We start from the raw sequence: 20,741 nt of genomic DNA, 5'->3' as shown, positions 1-20,741 counted from the left end.
TAGGAGGATCGACACAGCGATGAGAATTTACTACATCTATGGCACTGTATCGAACTGGAATATACACGGCGTGCACGCCAAATGAATTGGCATAGAAGTATTTACACAAGAATCGTCTCTTTCAGACCCTGACATCGTCTCCCATTCGCAGTATTATTGCCCATTCGTCTTCCATATTATCGATGCGTTCAACGCTTAAAAGTAGCGTCCAAGCGCGCGACGGAACTTGGAAGAGCTGTTGATGCACTGAGAGTACCAGTCATTGCTCTTCACACATGTAGCAGGAGCCTCGCACTCAGTAGGGCCAGTGAAGCCCTGACCACCGCACTGAGCGTAGAGTTTGGCAGCACCGGCAGAGGATCCAGAACCAGTAGGAGCAGCAGGCGCTGGCGCAGCAGCCGCGGTGGTGGTAGCCGCGGGCTTGGGCTTGGTAGCGCTGCTAGTGGCAACGGTAGGCTCGGTAACCTTGGCTGGGGCATCAGCATCGACGACCTTTTCCGCAGCGGGGGCAGATGAAGACGAAGCACCGAGGTTTGCGGGACCAGCATTGGCCTTGACGTAGGCGGCGACCTTGCTGGCTTCCATCGGCTCGGGAACGTCGATCTTTCCAAGCTTTGCAATGAAGCCGGAGGATGAGCCTGGTGAAAGCTCGCCGCTGGAAGAGTCGACGCTGTTCTCGAGACACGCGCGGCCGAAGACGGATGAGCAGGCATCGCCACCCTTGCTAACGAAGGTGGTAACACCGGCAGCGTGCTCGGTGTTGGGTTGGTCAACGGCGACAAAAGCGTTACCCTCAACAAGCGCACTGACGCCGTCATAAGCATCGAATGCATGGCCCTTCATGTTCTCGAAGTAGTTGTTGACGGCGTGGAAGTAGCTGTTGACACCATCCTGACCAAGCTTGGGAGCGCGACCAGAAACGTCGTGGAAGTAGTTCTTGTCGAGAGTAAACTTCTCAGTCTTTCCAATCATCATCATTGTCCAGTAGTGGTTGTCGTTGCAGGTAGCAGAAGTGGTAGTGACACCATCGAATTCGTTGTTGGAAAGGGTTGCCTCGGAGCCGTCGTAGTGGCTGACGACGAACATGCGGCCGACGAGGGAGAACTTGCAGTGGTCTACCCAGATCTTGGTGTTTCCTCCCTGCATGTCGAGGGCATCGCCACCCCATACGACGCCGGGGTTGATCGTGGTGAATTCAACGCCCTGGATGATGACATTGCTGGCATCCTTGGCGATGGAGAGACCTCTGCCCTTGATCACACCCTTTCCGCCAACACCAAGAATGGACTTGTTCGATCCGACCTTCATAGCTGTTTCGGCGCCTGCGTCGTAGGTGATGGAGCTGACGGGCGTCATATCCGAGCCACCGCAGGAGAGGTCGCCCAAGTAGTACTGTCCGCCGCCGCTCTTAGCTGAGCAAGTGGTCTTGTCGCAACCAGCACCAGAGGTGGTCTTGCCAGTGAAGTCAAATTGCTGAGTGAGAAGAATGACGCGCTCGGTGTCGTCGGACAGGTACTTCTCCAGCTCCTCGTTTGACGTTGGGGTGACAGCAGCAGCCTTTCCTCCACCAGTCGCGCCAGCACCGTAGCCATAAGCTGTGCCAACAACCGATTGAGCAGACGAGGTGGCGGCTGCTGCCAGGAGTGCGATAATCTCGAAACGCATGTTGTAGTCTTGTTAAGGGGTTTGAAAGAGGCAAATGTAGTATGGGCGAGAAAGTAAAGAACGTCACTCAGACCAGCCGAAGATTCCGCTCAAGATATTCAACGAGAGAAAATGAGAGGATATCCGAAAGGTAATCGAGAGAATGAGTGTAGCGGATGACAACAGTTCGCATCATGCAGCAGCCCAAATCCTAATATACCTACCGCTCTGTAACCGCATACACCTGCTTCGTATCCATAATAGTTACGATCCTTCCCGTAACGGCCATGTTGCCAAATGCGTAATGGCATGAACCAATGTCAAGGGCGTCACGATGCTAGTGCCCGTCTGGCAGCGGCTTTGTTTCAATCGTCTTGCCACGCGTGCGCCAAGCCGGACATTGTTTCCATCAAAGCGCTTCTCAGTGCCAGATCAAGCGTTCGCAGGATGTTGTGGTATGGCGCAAGGATGCGTTGGGTCGCGAACGATGAGTCGTTGGTGGAAACAGCGGAGATGTGGGAAGGATGAAACATCAGATAGGGCGTCTCGCGTACCTAGCTAGCGCACCACGTGATTTTCGCGGGCTAGGGGTGTTCATCACCACGCAACCGGTAGACACGCATGAGCACGATGTGTAAGGTAAACTTTGCGATTATGTTCTGATTATCTCACCAAGGGTCGCGCAGCATAGCAAACAAGTACTACGCTGGCGCGGACGAAGTTGACCCGCTCAGTTTGCCTGGGTGTGGCGCGCGCCACAACACCCGCTCCTGCAATTTACACGTCTCCACCTCTCCACGCATTTGAGGTGACCGATGGATGAGCTCTCTTCCTGTATAGTAATCATATTCGCCCCTTACCTTTGCTCGAGAATCACCGAGGTACACTGCAGAATTCGGTCGCCATTGCGCTGAGTGGCACACAATTGTCCCCTAGACGCGCTACGTTGGAGGAAACATTCACAAACCGCGACATCACAGCAGCGCACGGCGATATCATGGCAAAGATTCAACGCCGGTGGCACTTGCGTCAATACAGATTCACTGGAAGGGCCACGCTATCGATGGCGATTGTCACGCACGACGATGTCGATGGAATGGCTACGCAAGCGCGTTGTCTGAGTTGGCTGTGTCGTAGCTTTGCCAAAACATCGCTGGAGCAGGACTGCCAGCAACACCGCGCATCATTCATTTGAGAGCTTATATCTTCAGTCAAAACATTCGCGCATTCCATCTTGCTCAGCAATACAGTACCTTTGCTCACTTCTCAACATGTCGCAAGATCATTCACTTCCCAGTGGGCGCGACTCGCTTTCTGCTACGGCTCGCGCCCGCCACAGGCAGCTGATCCGCCTCTCCATGTTCCCACCCATTTCCGAATTAGAAGCGTCCGTACCCCACACAAGCGCTGTAGCGCCCGATGTAGCCCAATCGCCAATAGATCGGCATAGCCTGCGCTCGAGGATATACTACGGCACACAAGAGTTGCGGCCAAATGTGCCAGTCAATCCTCAGCCCACTGCTGAAGATATAGCACGCCGATCACGGACATCTGGAGTTCGATTTGGTACACACGACGCACCCATACGTGATGCATCAGGAAGACGCCAATCTAAGATCGGGGACATGGAAGACATCACTTCCGGCCTCAACACTGCGCTGACGTCAAGGAGCACTGACGCTGGTCAGGTTCGCAGGCCACATAAGCCCCTTCAAGGTATCGATAAGTTTGGCCAGGTATTTACTTACTCACAATTTGACGAACAAGCTATGAACGCCAATGAGACGCAGAACGGACCCACTGACGAGTCGAGATTGCCGGACGCGTCACGCACAAGGCTGAAGACATGGCTTGATGAAGAACGAGGTTTAGGTGAGAGCTTTGAGATGGTACAGTATGAGGATGAATTGACTGAAGATTTTGAAGAGGTCGAGCGAGACATTCCGACGGACTTCAATGGCAAGGTGCCACGTTGACATTGGCAGCATGAAGAGAAGCTTTTCTGAGTAATTGGGTGTTGATGGAAAGATCTTGTTGTAAATGCGATTGACCGGTATGACAGGATGATTGCTGAAGTGATCACTAGAAGAACAGCTAGGTGGTACTATTGATGGCCTTCTGCGGCGCTGACTTCCGATCTTATGACGTGACTTCTTCTGGCTTCAAGACCAGCGCACATTCTCCAACACTAGCTTTCATCAGTGACCAAATCACCAGAGCAACAGGCGGCCAACACAGCGCACAACAACCCCCATTCATTCACTCACACAATACTCACATACGGCGTGCACATCCGTCTACCTCGCCGCAGAACCTCATTCCTCTTTCGTACACCACACTCTACGAACCACCTCCTGCAAGCAAGTCAAAAAACCACTTACCCTTACATTGTGAAACCACTGTACTTGACTCCCCTCAACCCACGCACCCTAGATACCCTTCCAAACCCCCAAAAAATGACACAGCCAGACCCAAACTGGAACCCGCCTCGCGGACCAAAGAACCGATACCCACACCGACGCGGCCACGTCCAAACATCAAGTGATCCAAACCCCGCCCCGCAGATCTTGCAACCTCAAAGTCAGCATACTGGGTCGATTCGGAATCCGCAGCAGCGGAATAGCGATCCGTTCCAATATGATACGCAGACAATGCCATACTGGGACGATGCAAGCGGCGCAATCCACGATGTCTCCAACGCCACACCGCGGAATCTAGATCGAGCATACGCGAAGGGCTTTGGTGGTGAGAAGACTGGAACTACGCATGACCAGCAACAGCAGGACCAAGTTGCGGGTCTTCAAACGTATGGGCAACATCAGTGGCATAATCCGTATGCTGAAATCGTTGGCGGTGGACCGTATGCACAACATCAAGCAACCCATCCAACATCTAGCCCACCAAAGAACACATCTAAGACCGCTACCAAAGACAACAAAGCCAATAGGAGGGATTTCACACCCTACTTCGACGCCGCAGACCCACGGAACCACACCGACCTGCGGAGTCCAGATAAATACAACTTCCTCGGAACGAAAGACGTGAATCAGAAGATGCGCCAGGACACATCGATCAAGCTAGCAACAGAGAAGCGTGGAAGCATCAAGGCAGACCAGCCATTACAATCGCTACCAGAACATGAGCCAAAGACAACACTAGTAAAGAGGAAGAGCGCGCCTCTTCCGCCAATTCTACCTAGATTCAACTTCGAGAACCCGCCAATATCGGGGAAGCTGGCCAAGTCTAGGACAGCTTCGTTTGGGAAGAGTGCAGAAACTCCAACCCAATACACCACCCCTCTTTCCGCGATCAACGAAGCACCGTCTCCGCTGAGCAAAGCAAACAAGCGACGAAGTGTCGATCGCACACCCACGCTCGACCGCGTCCTCGCCCTCCGCGCAGAAGAACAAGCAAAAGCGCTTGCGAAACTCGAGGGCGAGATCCAAGAAGACAAGGCTGTCGATGATAGCGAACAACATATCCCCCGCGAGTTGGTCAAGCGGATAAGCGACTCGGAAAGCCGGTGTATTCCTAGAGTCACGTCGCGGGAAGAGAAGCGGCATGCGTCCGAGTTTGTTCCGGGTATGAAAGTGGCGGGAGTGGATGAGTGGGAGGGGGGTTGTGTTATGGATGATCCGGCTGTGAAGATGGAGAAGGAGGAGGAGGAGGCTGTGGGGAGCAGTGTGTATAGTGAGAACAATGCTCAAGAAGACGAGATTGAGACGTTGACAAAGGCGATCGCAGGTCTGAAGCCGTTTCAGGATCTGCCTGCTCCATCGCCGAAGAAGAAAGCGTTCGAGCGGCAAAGCGCTGTGCCAGTGGGGTTGGATGTGGGCAGGATTGGGAAGGGGAAAGGGGGAATCAAGGGTGGAGCCGGATCTAAGCCAAAGCCGGAGGAACTAGGTGGAAGGACGCAAGATGAGGCAGAAGCGGAGCTTCTCCAGGTACTCAATGCCACGGGTGAAAGGACTGGTAGGGGTAGCGCAGGCGTGGGAACGTCGCAGGAGAACTCATCGGCTGAGTCTTTTGCGACGGTTTCTTCGGATGATTACGAACAGATTCGGGCGGAGGATGAGCTGGCGTCGGAGCAGAATGGTGTGAAGAGGCGGTGGTACAAGGGCTTTCGGAAGGTTTGAGTGTTGACGTGCGGGGTAGTAGGGGTCTACGAGACGACTATGTTGATTATCTCGTTGATCTGAAACATGAGCCTGGTATTATATGATGCCTTGTATGTTGTTACAATGTAGTTACCGAAGCGCGTGCGTACATGCAGGGGAAGCTTTTCGTTGCCCAAGCGATGCGCAAAGTGTCTCCGTAGGTGTTACTCGGCAGTCCCAAGTGCTGGCTATTACACGTTGGCTTGATGCTTCGCCCTCGTAGCGCCTTTCTCGAAGGAAGGATATAAGGTCCATTTGCGCAGGCTCTGATGCTGAGCTTTTCCACTCAGCCTTGCCCCCCATCTAGATTTAAGTGTGGCTTGGCGTGCCTGAGATAGTCCTCGTACCCTATATGCTGTCGTCAGTATCACTTCGAGAGTGGTATGGCCATAGATACGTACAATTCCTCATACGCTCCACAACACCCTCTATATCTGCTTCATGTTTGATAGAGCAATCAAGGGCTATAGCTGCAGCGATGTACCGACGTGGCTTTCGCCACGAAGGGCCCTGTGATTCTTCTCTATCCTGGACAGGAAGGGGAAGCAATCCGGTAATGAATTGCAGCCATGCAGTGAGCCATCTAGACCGGGTCACTGGCATCATCCGGTGCTCGAAGAGGTCTGGATCAAAGTCGAAAATGTCTTTTCCCTTAGGCCGATGAATATTGGCAATGTCCAGCAGATGCATAGCTAGCCTTGCTAAGTTGTTGCGATACATGACCATGCGGTAAATGCGGTCGATGTTTTCCTCCGTTGTCAGAACGTCACCGAGAATAAATCCAATGATACGCATGTGGAATGCGTTGTTAGGCCCCTTACTATCCTTTCCTGGGAAGCCGTTTATGTATCTTTTGCACTCTAGTAAAACTATGCTCGTTCTCGTTTTGATGGCCCTAGGATGGTGTGGAGAGGTGAATGTCTCCCGTGTGTCGGTTTCTCCGTCTTCGTGGGGCCAGGAGGCATAGATAGTAGCTGAATCAGCAGATGCGTCAAGAATCACATCCGTGCCCACTGCAACGTTCTCCTCGGGAATTTGAGAGTCCATGACAGGGTGAGTGGCGATGCAAGATAAAAGAGAAAGAGATATGTTAGTATCGAGAGGCACTTTTTGTATTTGTAGACCGCTGCCGAAGCCCATACGTTGGTAGCGATAGTGCGATAAGTGGAGAATACCAGTCTGAACCATGATGAATATGTAGCAGCATAATGTACCAAGAAGATATTTTATGCAGTTCAGTGTGCGCTACATACAACCAAAAGATACTGTGTGCGGGTAGATATAGTATGGCTACTAAATGCAGCTCAGTATGAACCAGTTTCTTCGCCTCCTGGACTTAGCTATGGCGTGTCGGATTATGCGAACTGTCGACGGTCCAGCTTTGCAGGTCTACCATGCTGACAGCGCGACCATGGCGACTGAACAAATTGTTCATTGGTAGAGATGTCGTGCGCGCGTTACTCGCATGTTGAGGGAAGGCTGGAGGCGCGCCCGCTAAGGCCGAGGTCACCTCCGCCTGGCCTGTGCTTCTTTCCCCGCAAAGCAGCGCTCCTGGAACAGCAACTCCACGACTGAGAGCAAGCGAGTCATCAAGATGCGCGTCCCGAAGCTTGCCCTTATACCGCGAGCTTCTAGCTTGACGTTCGCAATTGAGAAATACCCAGATCGCTGACACCAGCCCTATTGTCTCCCACGCACCACACCCATCAAGAGACCCCCACGATGTCGCTGTCGCACACGATGAACTTCTCGATCCCCGATGATCTGAAGCAATATCTCGCCGATCTAGACAAGTTCATCGACGAGAAGATCACCCCGCTCCAACACAAAGACGACAACAACCGCTTCTTCGATCACCGCCGCGAGCACGCTCGAACCGATTGGGACAACGGCGGCCTGCCGCGCAAGGAATGGGAGGAGCTATTGGCAGAGTCGAGGAGACTGGCGGATGAAGCCGGCTTCTACAGACTGTCGCTTCCAAAGCAATACGGCGGCCAGAACAGTGCCGATGGACGAGGGAGCAACCTCTGGATGGCTGTCATCCGAGAGCATCTCGCCGCGAAGGGACTGGGCCTGTTCAACGACTTGCAGACAGAGCATTCGATGGTAGGCAACTTCCCCGACGTCATCATGCTCATGAACTTTGGCAACGAGCAGCAGAAGAAGGACTTCATACCGCTGCGGCTGCAGGGCAAGTTCAGGATGACGTTCGGCTTGACGGAGCCCGGTCATGGTTCGGATGCGACACACATGGCGACAAAGGGGCGGCCGGAGACGAGAGATGGTGTGAAGGGATGGGTGTTGAATGGATACAAGCGGTGGCAGACTGGCATGCATCACGCTACACACTGCTCGGTCTTTGCGAGGACGTCAGGGAAGGACGGCGAGATCAAGGGTATCTCGTGCTTCGTCGTACCGGTAGAGACGCCAGGGCTCAAGGCAGAGTCGTATGAGTGGTACGTCTTTGGCCCCACAGCGCTGGAGCTTACATGCTAACAACGCCCAGGACACTGAACATGCCCACCGACCACGCCACCGTCTCAATCAAAGACGTCTGGGTCCCCGAGACCGCCGCGCTAGGCCCCATCCACAACGGCCTCGGCGTCGCCCAAGCCTTCGTCCACGAGAACCGCATCCGCCAAGCCGCATCCTCGCTCGGCGCCGCCGTATACTGCGTCCAACAATCCGTCGAATACGCCAACGAGCGCGCACCCTTCGGAACCTCGCTCTCGCACAACCAGGGCATCCAGTTCCCGCTCGTCGAACTCGCCACGCAGTGCGAGATGCTGCGACAGCTGATCCGGAAGACGGCGCTGGAGATGGACTCCATGCCGCACAATGAGATTGAGAAGAAGATTGGCGATAAGGTGTCCATGTGTAATTACTACGCGAATAGACTGTGTACGCAGGCGGCGGATCGCGCGATCCAGGTCCATGGCGGGAATGGGTACTCGAGGCATTATCCGTTTGAGCATATCTGGAGACACCATCGCCGGTATAGGATTACTGAGGGTAGTGAGGAGATTCAGATGCGGAAGGTTGCTGCGTATTTGTTTGGGTTTGGGGGGAGGAAGAGTTTGGTGGATGCTACCAAGGCGGAGTCGAAGTTGTAGACCTTTCATGTGTGGTCATGGAGGTTTCTGTAAGGCTACCCTGACCACGTAGCTTTGTTCATAGTAAAGTACGAAGCCAATTGTTGAAACCGGGCATTGCGTCCTTCTCTGTGATTACGGGTAGTAATACCACGATTAGGATAAACCACACACAGAAGGCTGCGACCCAGAGTAAGGTCAATCGCAATGTGGAGTCCTTTGGTGGTGCTGGTAATGGTTTTAATTGCTGCTCTTCCGTGACTGAAGCGACTAACGGTAAAGAAGGTACTGATGGCAGTGGTTTGTTGTGCGCATGTAGGCTCAAAGGTTTGGGTGCTCCGGCGCGTTTGATGGATGTGCTGAGAGTCTTTGGTGGCACGGGCGGGCCTTGGTCCTGGGTACGTGGTTTTCGGTTTCGTACATGTTGATCGCCACATCGGGTTTCAGACATTGTCGACTTTTTTGAGAGTAGAGTACACGTATCAAGCGCTTGATGCTCATGGTGTCCTCCAGTGCTGGGCTGGGAAGACGCGCAGCACTATCCCTATGCGGTTAGTGGGTGACGTAACGGCTCAGCTGAACAATGAGCTGCCGACATCATCTCAACTCTCACACTTATATGATTGCTGCGACTGCACATAGTCGTAATAAGATGCGCGTTTTTCAGTTCTGCTTCAATCCCTTCGTATCAATCCACTGTCTCTTCTTCAACAGACTGCATGAAGCAGCAATGTCAACGAAAAAAAGGTGGGTGTTGGTTCCGCCGTTCGATCGTCAGTAAAGGCCCCAATAAGCCTCTACCTTAGGTCTCGAGACCTTCGTTGTGGTAACCGGGCTCACGTTCCCGCATCTTCAACTATCCACTCGACGAGCCGGTTTCCCGTAGGTACCTGTCACTCAGAAGCTGGACCGGAGTCCATTGCTGGAGACGAGCTCCGCCTGCTTCCTGCCGTGTGAGATGAGCAATCCCGAAGGATACCGTTGCTCACCACCTCCCGGCGAGACCACAAACGGGCAAAGGGTAGACGCGAAATCGCACTTCCCTTTGGCGGAGTGTGGAGAAGGTGCATGGATGTCGCCGTTCCGTCGATCGTAGGTAGCACTGCAAAAACCACAGATCGAATTTGAGCGTTGAGGTGCCGACACATAATGCTCGTCAGCGCAACGACACCTCGTGAGACCAGGGTCGTAAGCGTCCGTCAACGTCTCCACCCCAATCCTTAACGCTTGTGAGCCGAGGTATCAGGAAGTATTGGACAAGCTGTATGAAAAGAGTGGAAGAAGACTTGTTAGCGAGGACGGCTGGAGCCCGCCTGCGGCTCCAAATAATGTGAACGAGGGGCTCTCGTGAAGATGAAGTTACCTTGTCGGACTCTCCGATATCGTTGAGCTCGGGTTGAGCTCTTCTCGACTTCTCCCAGTCCACAGCCGAAGACGGTGTGAGGTGGAGGGTGGTGAGGAGAGCAGTTGGAAGACGGTGGGCAGACTCTTATAGACAGAGGAGCTACGGCGCGCAAGGCTGCCGCCTCCGGGCTTGGCCTTCTCCTGTCGTTCCATTGGCTGTCGCGTCTGTTTGCATTCACCTGCGCACAGACCACGCGACTGGCTAGATCCCACCAAGGGATATTCGCCAGGCTCTGAGTCCATTCTTCAACGCGAGCAGTTGTATTGTCAAATCTTTGCGACAATGGCGCCGCGAAAGTCTTCCGCAGATCCCGGAGATGGCGCGACCAAAGGCGCACTGAGCAAGCGACGATGGCAGTTCATTGAGAGCAAGCCTACCTCTGCGGGCGCCACCACTTCGACACCTGTTTCCAAGAGGCTGAAGCGACCGCCGAAATCTAAGGGAAGGAACAAAACTCAGCTCCTTGACCTCGACACTGCCTTGGTCCTCCAGATCGCCAAAGCAGTAAGTCTGATGATTATAACATGGCGTGGAGACTGGATTACCCACAACTCTGCTCATTCAAGCTTGGGATAGCTCCGTAGTCTGCGAGCACCGATGAGAACTGGAGCTAACAATGTTCAGGTTGGTCAACACGATCTGCCCAACTTCATGCGCAGTTGTCAAGCCCTCTGGACGATCGGTCTCGAAGCCCTATACAAGAGCGCCACTCGGTTCCGCCTAGGCCCTAATTTCCCCTCAGCCAGCAGCCTTGTGGGACACGGACCGACGTTCACGTACATCGATCGCTTTACCCGAGATCTGACAATCGACATCACAGCATCTCCTTACGCGCAGGCCTATTTCCAGCTCCTGGCGCGATGCCTACAACACCTCCCATTGACTTCGTTGGTATTCAGACAGCCAGGGTTATCACATGGACAACAAAGCCCAATCATATCAGCACTGAACGGGCTATCTTGGCTGATGCTGGAAAGCCTTCTGTGCCACCCATCCCGTGGGAAGACTCTCCGAGCATCCTTGAGAAAGATTGACCTTCCGGAGATGTACAACCCAGTCAAGTGCCCCGGTCAATACAATGACGAAACTGTCATGGACAGCCGGCTCGTCCTCAAGTTCGTGTCTACCTTACTGCAGCCTGGGAAGCTCTTTGAATTTGCTTCCGCGGGTAGGAGGGGATCAGTTCATCACAACGTGGCTGGTACGCTTAGGAGAGTCGCTCGCCGTCTACTTGAGTACGTCGGTGTAGGAGATCATATCGATTACTTCTACATGCGAGCTACCTTCGGCTTCCCCGACGGAGTTACCGGGACATATCGCAATCCCTTCTGGGACTTGGGATTAGAACAGACGTTCGCTGTCACTAAGCTCGTTTTTCACGATGTCAATTTCAGACATTTTCCCTTGGGCGTCTTTGGTTTGTCTATCGACATATCCAGTGTGCGCTCACTTCATCTCATCCAGTCATTATTCCTCTCGGACCTTTTCGGGCTCCTCATGACATCAAATCCCGAATCGAAGATCAACATTGAGGATCTGTGTATCCAGATAGTTTGCTGGGACGAGCCCTTCCTTTGGGAAACCCACGACTCGGGGTTTACGAACTTCATCACCAGCTTTCATAGCCTACAGTCAGTCAGCATGAAGGTATGCAATAGTTGGGGTGCGCCCAGGTCCGAATACCCCAGGTTGATTGACATCTGGAGTTACCATTCTGGGCTGCGCGTTTACGACGTCGATCTCGGCAATGACAACGATCTTTCGCTTCGCGACATGGACAGCCTTGCGTCCTTCTGCCCTGGGATTGAGGTCTATGGCTCTCGCGACGTTGTGCTCGGTGCTCCGATTCACGATGGAGATTGGAGCGAATTCGATGATGAAGCTCCTTATATCACCGAAACTCTCGCCGCCGAGTTCCCAGAACTGAAGACGTGGAAAGTCTACTACAACACAGGACCCCTCTTCAGAAATGAAGAGGGAGACGACTTTCACCACCTTGTGGCAACCTGCCTCTTCGACTTCTTCCGCGAAGCTTGCGTGGAGTACAAGATCGAGTGCAAGCTCAAAACCATCATCTTGATCGCACAGGATGACGTCATCCCTGAGCATATCTTCCTCCGTGAAGGCCTGTCACAGGGTCTCACGTTCAACTTTTGAGGTATACGTTGGGCACAGGTGTTGTGGGCGGTTTGGAGGTTTGGGGGTTGAGGCTTACATGATGGAAATGCTTTGTATATAACTGTTCTAGAGAGGTTTGTAGGCATCTGGGTGTTTTGTTCGCGTCTTCTCGGAAGCTGGCGATAACATTGTAGGGTGTAACTACATATACAAACTTCAACTTGACGATATCCTGGGTTGATGTAGACGTCTCGGGTGGCCGTACTTTCCGAGATTCTGGCGACCATGTGGGGGTGATCAGGTCGCTAATCTGCCAAGACAGCAAGCGCGATGACGTACCCCGCGTCGCAGGCGCAGCCGCGTCAACCATCTCTCACGTAGCCAACTATGGAGCCATTACAAGATTCTGGTCCTACCATACTTCACTCTCCACCACCATGTCGACCGCCAAACCGCTTACGCCTGCGCAGACGCACGCCCTCTTCGATATCCTAATCCACCACCAAGTCTACTCCGAAATCGAAGCCTTCAAATACCCCCACACCATCGATCAGTATGGCTACCCTTTCCGGAAGGCAGACGGCGTCCAGTCGACGAGCCCCTTGCTACAGAACATGCTCAACAAGTTTGCGCTATGCAACCCCGCCATAAGAAACTTCGGTGAGAGCTGGTGGTCCGACAAAATCCAGACGCTAGTCGCGAGAATGGCCGAGGCGGAACTGAGTGAGAGTTACGATAAAGGTGCCATTGGAAGTCGGAAGGCCCTTGCGACGGCGGCGAGTAGCATCGCTGAGTACGTTGCACGAGGCATGCTGGGTGGATACTCAGCAACGAAGAAGAAGGAAGGCAAGAAAGAATACGACACAAGCAAGCCGGAAGACGTCATACAAGGCTTTGAAGAACTGGTCAAGGATGCGATATACGGAGATGCTTTGGATGATCTATATGAGAAAGTCAAGGCGACGCCAAGACTGGAGGACCACTCCAGCAGTCTGCAGGCAGCGCACGAGTATATGCTGTTGAAGTAAGTAACTCAGATAGCTGTTCTACTCGCAAACTAACAATCTCAGTGCCGCGTCTTTCCTCCACCATGTTTTCGTCATGTCGCCCGACGGCCAGTACCTCGTTCGCCTCCTCGAGAACCTGCACCGCCTCATCCCATACACCGTCATCAAGCAGACGTTGCGCGTCGGAAACGCAGCGACGATGATCAATGGCATGGTCAGATTAGTACTGGCGAAGCTATCAGTGACGGCCATGACCAACTGGATAGGCCTTACCAACAACACCAACGACGGCATGAATCTTTTACAGCAAATTCTGTCGACAGTATTAGCATGGGACACATCCGAATTCCAAAAGCGGGCAACGAAACTAGAGTCGTCGCGTAACGCGCCCGATAAGAAGGTCTTCAAGGCACTCAAGACATACGTCTACTCTTCACGGGAGAAACATGAGGCGGCGCGAAGCCAATCAATATCCGAGTCGAAGTCAATCGCAGCTGTTATCCTCGAAACATCCGACCCCCCATACAAGATCGATGCCGAGACCCTGAGCGAACACCAACATAGCGTAGCCATGGAATATCTCAGCACATACCTTTCCATCCGCGATCGCGAAGAGCTCACCAAGGTCCTCTGCAAATCCAACCCCGATGTCTTGACTTCCACCATACGCGACGCGGTCACCGGTATGGATCCCGTCATCCGAGCCATACACAACGCCGTCGATCTCTCAGGCACTATAACCGACGCGGAAGCCTTCATCACCGACCTAATCAAGACTGCCAAGCCAAAGAAGAAGGGCACAAGGAGCCGCGAAACTTCTAAGTCAAGACCGAGCTCACCTGACCCAGCTAGCATCCTCGATCAAGAAGCAAGCGACGCCCCTACCGTGGAAGACTTCGTCCAACTACTCAAAAAGCACGCCCCTTCTATGCACAAGTTTCTACATCAAGTTACGAAGAACGCACCCGATCTCGCCCAAGACTACCTCGTCTACGCCAAACGCATATTCTCCGAATTCCGCGTTGACGAGCGCGCCAAAGAAGCCGAAGAAAGAGGCGAAGGCGGCGCAGGCAACATGACAGCACCCCTACACTCGCTCTTCGAAACTCTCAGCAAAGACAAACAAGAAGAACTAAAGACACTCCTCGACCAACACGAAAAACATCTCACCACCCTAAAGTCCACATCACAAACCCGTCTAGAATCCATCATGAAGCCCGCCCCCTCATCACAAAACGGAAAAGGAACAACGCACGGCCCCGGCATGTACCTCTCGCGCTGGAACGCACTCCTCGACAGCACGCTCATCTCCCCCGCCACCATCCACGGCCCTGTGCGCAAGGGCTGGGAAGTAAAAGGCGAGCTAGACGGCAAGGGCCTCAAAACAAATAGCTCGTTATTGGATAAGGACAAGAAACGGGATCGTGTTACTGCTATGATGGCGGATGGGACGGGTGACAAGGTCGACCGGAAAGAGAGGAAGAGGGATGGGATAGAGGAGGAGAGCATGGAGGTTGTTTGGGAGGGCATGAGGGATGGGTGGGTTGGTGTTTGTAGGGGGTTGGAGGTTATGGGGCCGGAGTAGGGGGGTATTTTGGCGGACGGGAAGGTTGTTGTTGTTGTTGGGTATGGTGAGGTGGGTTATGAAGGTGTTTGCTTGTATAGGAACGGGGATGTGAAGGAGGGTATACGGTATACGCTACATAGATCCACGATTCTACCTCGATATTACTACAATTGGATAAATCGTCTCGATGGCACACACCCGTCTTCTTTGCCAATGTTCACGCCTACCCCAACAACGGGGCATCAGCCCGTACTTCGTTAGCCAAGCGGCGACATCCTGCATATCGTGCATATCGTGCGTAATGGCGCTCGGGAAGACTGTCTTACCGCCGCAGGAACCCACGGATCCGCCGGCTGGTGTGCTTCGACGTCGTTCGTGCAGATCGCCGGATGCCGGGTGAAGCCGAGAACCGAGCCCGGGACTGCCTTTCGTTCTCGTGACTGTAGCGTTCGATATGGTTTTGAATCATGGTGCTTGTGGTTTGTGGGTTGCGGGATGTGTGATCTTGTGATTGTGTTGGAATTGAGATGACGGGTGACGTGTGCGTTTTATGGGGATGGATGCGGGATGTTGCGGATGTGAGGTTTCGGAAGTCGATAACACATGTTAGTTGCATCCCAAGGTGCAGAAACGATGCCAGGGAACGACTTATTGTGAAGTATGTAATAAGAATCATATTCCAATCCTTGACTAGTCTAAATCATAAAGGTGTGAATGGTATCTCGTTAAACATGCATATGCCCAAACCTGTCGTCTAAACCAAAGATGAAAGAACGCCTCTAGCCCCCTCCATATTCGTACAACCGCCCACCACTAGGACTCAGGTGCCCAATCTAAACCAAAACCAACTTCCCCAAAGCCTCCACATCAGGTACTCGGAACCCCGACTCGCCCTCCCCCCAAGCCACAGTACCTACACTGACCGTCCACGCTACAACCACCATGCGCGCAACAAAGGCAATGGTACTAACGTCCAGCGGCAGATCGGATTTGAGGACATGCTCTATCTGCTTGGCTAGACTCCTCTCTTTCTCATCCATCGATGTTGTAAGCGCTGGGCTCGCCTCCGTGATATCAGAGGAGAAAATACTGGAGCGGTTCGAGTAACGAGTGCTGCGACGTGATGATGTAGACTGGCGCTTGCGCTGTTGCTGTTGTGGTTCAGATGGCGATGCTGATACCGGCGAACAGACTGTCTCTGCGCTTTTGCTAGCAGGAGTGGACGAGGTGTGCGCCGCGACGGCTTGTTGGTATGCACATCGCATTTCCTGCTTCGTTGCTTCCTGGACTGCAGCGAGTGCGTCTTGCGCTTTAAGGTCTGGTACGAGAGCCATGAGGCGTTCGAGGAGAGTTGTGTAGCGTGACATGCGGGCCGTCTTGTCGGCGAGTGTGTCGGGTGTTGTTGGGTCGCTGGCGAGTCTACCGAGGCGTTCGCGCTCGCGGAAGAGGAGACCGGCGTTTTGGGGCTCGTACAGGGGACCGAAGATGTTGAGGTGGGGTGTGTGGCGGTGGACTTTGTCGACGAGTTGCTCGAGGCGCTGAAGTAGGCGGGCGTGTGGGAGGCCGGCGGAGGTGATGAACTGAACGGTCTTGATCAGGGGCGAAGAGGCTAGGGGTGCAAGGCCGCCGGAGAACGGCAGTGATGCTATGGCGTCTAGCAAGGTATTTGATGTATGAACTTCGGTTGATGTGGCGAGGATGTGGAATCGTGCTTCGCGGGAACTGGGTAGCGAAGCGAGGAACTTGGATTGTGGCGTTCTTGCGACATACGGGTGTGTGTATAGAGAAGCTCCTGCTTGTAACGCCTCGAAAGACTCATCTGTGATGAGAATGCTGTGTACACCGATCTGATCTTGCGAGTATGGGAGAGCACCAGCTGCAAGGTGCTTTGCGAAGAGTGGTGAAGTGCCTGAGCCTTGGGCATGCCGTTGCGATCTGCTGCGCTTTTGTTGTGTAAGCGTGACTTGGTGTTTGGCGTCTGTCGTTGCCGAAAGGGCCATCGAGATGCCGAAGGCACCATTCTCCGATAACGGGTCTTGTTGGTCAGCGCCGTTGATCAACTGACTTCCCAGTATTACTGAGAGTGCCGCAAGTTCGGCAGCTGAGACCTTGATGCTCAACCTTCCATCCTCATACTTTGCAGTTTGACCATCTTTCACCCAAGCCCGCTGTATAGCCTTCGGGTCGTCGTCTCGCAGTCCATTGTGCATCGATACCAAGGCAGACGCCGGCTTCTTCACGGATAAGCCCCTAGCCAAACCCATCTCAACCACCGATAAATCTAAGCTCTTCCTCGCAGTCTTTGGGCTAGGGTCCGCTCGCCGAACGTTGGACATCGACTTTGACCGCCCCACGCCGCTCGCAGGCTTCTTTGCTCGAGCAAGGAACTTCGTCATGTCTCCGGGGTATGACGATCGCTCTGAGATTGGTCTGTTTCGCAATTCGTTCGCGAACGCATCGTACAAGGTTTCGAGTGGTACTTGTCCGGGATGTCCTTGGAGGTTGGTAAACAATGCGGAGGAAAACAAGCCCTCATCGCCAGCCTTGATGATGCCTGACAATGTTGGCACCCAATGTCCTTTGCTGAGACTTTGCTTTGGGGTCAAGAATCTCTTCCACGAGCTGGAAATGTGCGTGAGTTGAACCTGCCGCTCAGTCTTGCCGTCCGTAGTGAACATGCCGTCTGTTGTTGTAGTCTTGGGCTGCTTGTGCAGGAGGAAGCGTGTAACGAGTGCCATGGCAGCGACAAAGCAGAGTCCAAGTACGACGCTCGCTGCGACTATTTCTTTCGTGTGCATTCTAGATTTGGCGGGTGTTGTCTCTTATACAAAATGTCGCTTGTTGTTAGTAGGCCGTTAGACCCTGGCGGGTCTGACAGGAGGTAACCTTGTCGCCCAATCGGAATGCAGGGAAGCTGCCACTAATCCCTGGGTCGCTGTCTCGGACATGCTGGCAGCCGCTTCCTTCGTCAGCGCGAATCGTCCTGTCCCGTGGTTCGCTTCATTTGTCAGATAGTCATCGAAGCAGTCCTCTTCCTGCAGAAACAGCACGCTGACCGTCAAGTCAAAGGGCGAGCACGTGTATCGCGGGTACTGTAAGCTTCAGGAATGCCTGCAATAGCCACGTCTGGATGTGTGCATATCCAAAACAACGTGCGCTTTTGGCTGCTGTCTCAAACAGTCCGGCAGCCAGACCTGTGAGATCAGAACATGATTTCCAACGACGCAGATCCTGATATCCACGCGACCCCACACGTCAAATCAGAGTTTGGCTCCACGGTTGCAACTGTTTCTGCCCTACAGGATCATCGTGGCCAGCGGAGCGTCGGACAAGGAAGGGACGAAAAGAGGCTCGACGCACGGGCCCTCTATGATGGCATCCCCACGAGGTTTGGGTTGGAGAAGCGCCGAAATCGCCAAAGCGAATTACCGTTTCCTAGGTGTCAATGCGACGTAAACAACCGTGCCTGATGGAATAGGAGACAGGCATAGTTGCGACGTCATAAGAGGTCGGGATAAGATGGGAGCCGCGAAGCTTAGCAGGAGAGTTGCAACCCCTCAGATCCAGGGTGCGAAATGCTCCGCCGGCCCACATCGGTTGGCAGCGAAGATCTCAGAACACCACCAATAAAATTCAGTGCAAGGAACAGATTTTTTGTCCGCAACTGCGATCGTCTGTTCTCGAACTGCAGAACACATCGCGACCGGATCTTGCGGATGGTCGCGACCCGAGGCGCCCGGGAACTTCAGCTCGGCCTCTCGTGATGCGCGCGGAGGAGGAAAACCAGAGTATTCGGCCAACCGCGGATCACGCAACACGAACGTCCTGGACAGTTCGTTCAAAGCCGGATATGTAGTGACTGACTGAACGGTGAGAGAACTAACCGGGGTTGGCGGCGTGGACAAGTGCGCTTCTCCTCTGATTCATACGGCTTCCGGTATTTACGGGAGCGCAAGCATCTTTTGTCAGCAGCCGGCTTCTGACTCTGTCTTGGGTCGCTTTGCTTTGAATGCGCATCACCAGAAATGGAGGTATCGCTCGGCTAAAATTCCATCCTCAGTAGGTGCAGATGTCGTCGCATTAAAGGCCTGTGGAATCCAGAGAGGTTCTAGGTGACTGCTTGGTGTAGCGACCTTTGCGATACGTTCCAATAAGCTCTTGTACTCTGAGAAGTTTCTTCTGGGATACCAGGATGGGTATGGGATGTTTGAAGACCAGGATGAACTGCGCACGGGACGAAAACATAGTAAGACACTGCCGAACCCGGAACTTACACGTCGTGCTATACGGAAGTCGCTGTGACAGATCGGACAAGCGGGGAGAACGAGCTGCAGCAGCGCCAACAGTGCATATCCAATACAACACTCCGGCCATACCGTTCCACACGTTTGCGAGGTTGGTACGTTCTAGAGTCTGCATCAACTCTTCGCAGATATGGGTTGTAGGCAAGATCTGGCTGCTATGTGGCTCGTTCAAAGATCCAGTTTGGACACAAAATGGGTAGCGACTTGACATTGCAGCAACAGAGAAAGGCAAGCGGCGTACGATGGAAATCGTGTAGATCGTGGCAGTGAGACGACACGCCTCATAGACCCAATCGCAGGAGTTTGGATGATCTGGAGTGTAAGCCGAAGGTAGTTTTGCTAATCGATCGCAAATTCCAGCCACTCTTGTCTTACGATAGACGTCATTGGAGGGCGGACAGGCTACATGAACGTCTGTAGCATCGCTAGCGGGCTTAAGTGCTATGCTTTGTGCCAGGAGTAGGTCGGTCAAGTCGCGCATATCTCGAAGTAGGCCAAATGTGGTAGATGAGCAACGCTCTTCGTTGAGAAGGTTCCGGAAGTCAGGCCCTGGGCAGAACAACGGGGATTCTGGTATTGCGAAGTCTGCGTTATCGTTGACCGAATCGTACTTTGCAGGCTCCCACGACGCAAAGGTCGGCAGGGGTTTGGCTTCGTAAACTAGGTCGCAGTGGAAACAACATCTGAAAGCATCGTTAGCATGCACTCTTCATCAGTAGGTCGTGAAGCTTACGCAGCAATTCCTTGCACGATTATCACTCTGCCAATCTTGTCAATGCCGCCGCAAAGGTGTATCATCTGTTCGATGCCATGTTCGTGACACCGCACCGTGGGCTCATCACAGCTCCATATCTCGCCTCCCATCAAATGTAGCATCACTAAGAGGGTTGACACGGCGTGTTTCCGGTTGAAAGACTGATGTCGAAGCCTAAGCATGACCAGGGTCTCATCCCTGACAAGCCGAGTCCTTGTACTTTCGTCTGGAATTTTTGCGAGCATATCGAGCCAAGTACATGTCACAGACATGCCACTGAGCAATACATGGGGGTGAACCATCATTTCGGGTGCCCATGCCTTGACAAATGCTTCTGTTCCGAACACCCGCATGACTGTATATGTTAGCTCTCCAACCAGAGCATATGACGTGCAAAGTCTGGAGGATAATGTACACCTACATGTACGCAAGATGAAACCGCTGTCCAAACTAGGGTTCTCGAATTGGGGCAGCACCTTAAAGGGTCAAACCCGTCTCCGATCCGAGAGAAAGTGGTCGCGAGTAAACGAATCTTGCGTTCTTCTTGGCTCTCAGTGTACTCGTATTCAACAACCTTTGAAAGGCTTCCACCCTGCCTTTGGTCTGAGCGAGTTGACCGACGGCGTTCAAATGCAGCATCCTGAGCCTCAGCACCGCTCGCTTCCTTTGGGGACCTCGTAGTAGATACATGAA

At 53.3% G+C, this 20,741-nt stretch overlaps 5 protein-coding genes across 5 annotated transcripts; 3 read left to right on the top strand and 2 right to left on the bottom strand.

Moving 5' to 3' along the window:
* Window positions 1-195: 195 nt before the first annotated feature.
* On the bottom strand, window positions 196-1,665 carry J4E83_008808 (uncharacterized protein; the record flags this gene model as incomplete). Its single annotated transcript, XM_049335701.1, has 1 exon — window positions 196-1,665. The coding sequence occupies one exon, from the start codon at window positions 1,663-1,665 to the stop codon at window positions 196-198; it is 1,470 nt and encodes a 489-aa protein (XP_049185197.1).
* Window positions 1,666-4,100: 2,435 nt separating this feature from the next.
* On the top strand, window positions 4,101-5,780 carry J4E83_008807 (uncharacterized protein; the record flags this gene model as incomplete). Its single annotated transcript, XM_049335700.1, has 1 exon — window positions 4,101-5,780. The coding sequence occupies one exon, from the start codon at window positions 4,101-4,103 to the stop codon at window positions 5,778-5,780; it is 1,680 nt and encodes a 559-aa protein (XP_049185196.1).
* Window positions 5,781-7,523: 1,743 nt separating this feature from the next.
* Window positions 7,524-8,914, top strand: J4E83_008806 (uncharacterized protein; the record flags this gene model as incomplete). The annotated part of the gene is made up of 2 exons (XM_049335699.1): window positions 7,524-8,257; window positions 8,308-8,914. The coding sequence occupies 2 exons, from the start codon at window positions 7,524-7,526 to the stop codon at window positions 8,912-8,914; spliced, it is 1,341 nt and encodes a 446-aa protein (XP_049185195.1).
* Window positions 8,915-10,580: 1,666 nt separating this feature from the next.
* Window positions 10,581-12,455, top strand: J4E83_008805 (uncharacterized protein; the record flags this gene model as incomplete). The annotated part of the gene is made up of 2 exons (XM_049335698.1): window positions 10,581-10,802; window positions 10,923-12,455. 2 exons carry the CDS (start codon window positions 10,581-10,583, stop codon window positions 12,453-12,455), a joined length of 1,755 nt encoding a protein of 584 aa, XP_049185194.1.
* A 3,368-nt stretch (window positions 12,456-15,823) lies between these two features.
* J4E83_008804 (uncharacterized protein) lies at window positions 15,824-17,788 on the bottom strand (the record flags this gene model as incomplete). The annotated part of the gene is made up of 1 exon (XM_049335697.1): window positions 15,824-17,788. One exon carries the CDS (start codon window positions 17,786-17,788, stop codon window positions 15,824-15,826), a length of 1,965 nt encoding a protein of 654 aa, XP_049185193.1.
* Window positions 17,789-20,741: the final 2,953 nt, after the last annotated feature.

The sequence above is a fragment of the Alternaria metachromatica genome (assembly GCF_023757995.1).
Source record: "Alternaria metachromatica strain BMP 0045 chromosome Unknown scaffold_27, whole genome shotgun sequence".
Lineage (NCBI taxonomy): Eukaryota > Fungi > Ascomycota > Dothideomycetes > Pleosporales > Pleosporaceae > Alternaria > Alternaria metachromatica.
The sequence above is the reverse complement of the archived record's forward strand: the minus strand, read 5'-3'. Positions and strand labels throughout refer to the sequence as shown.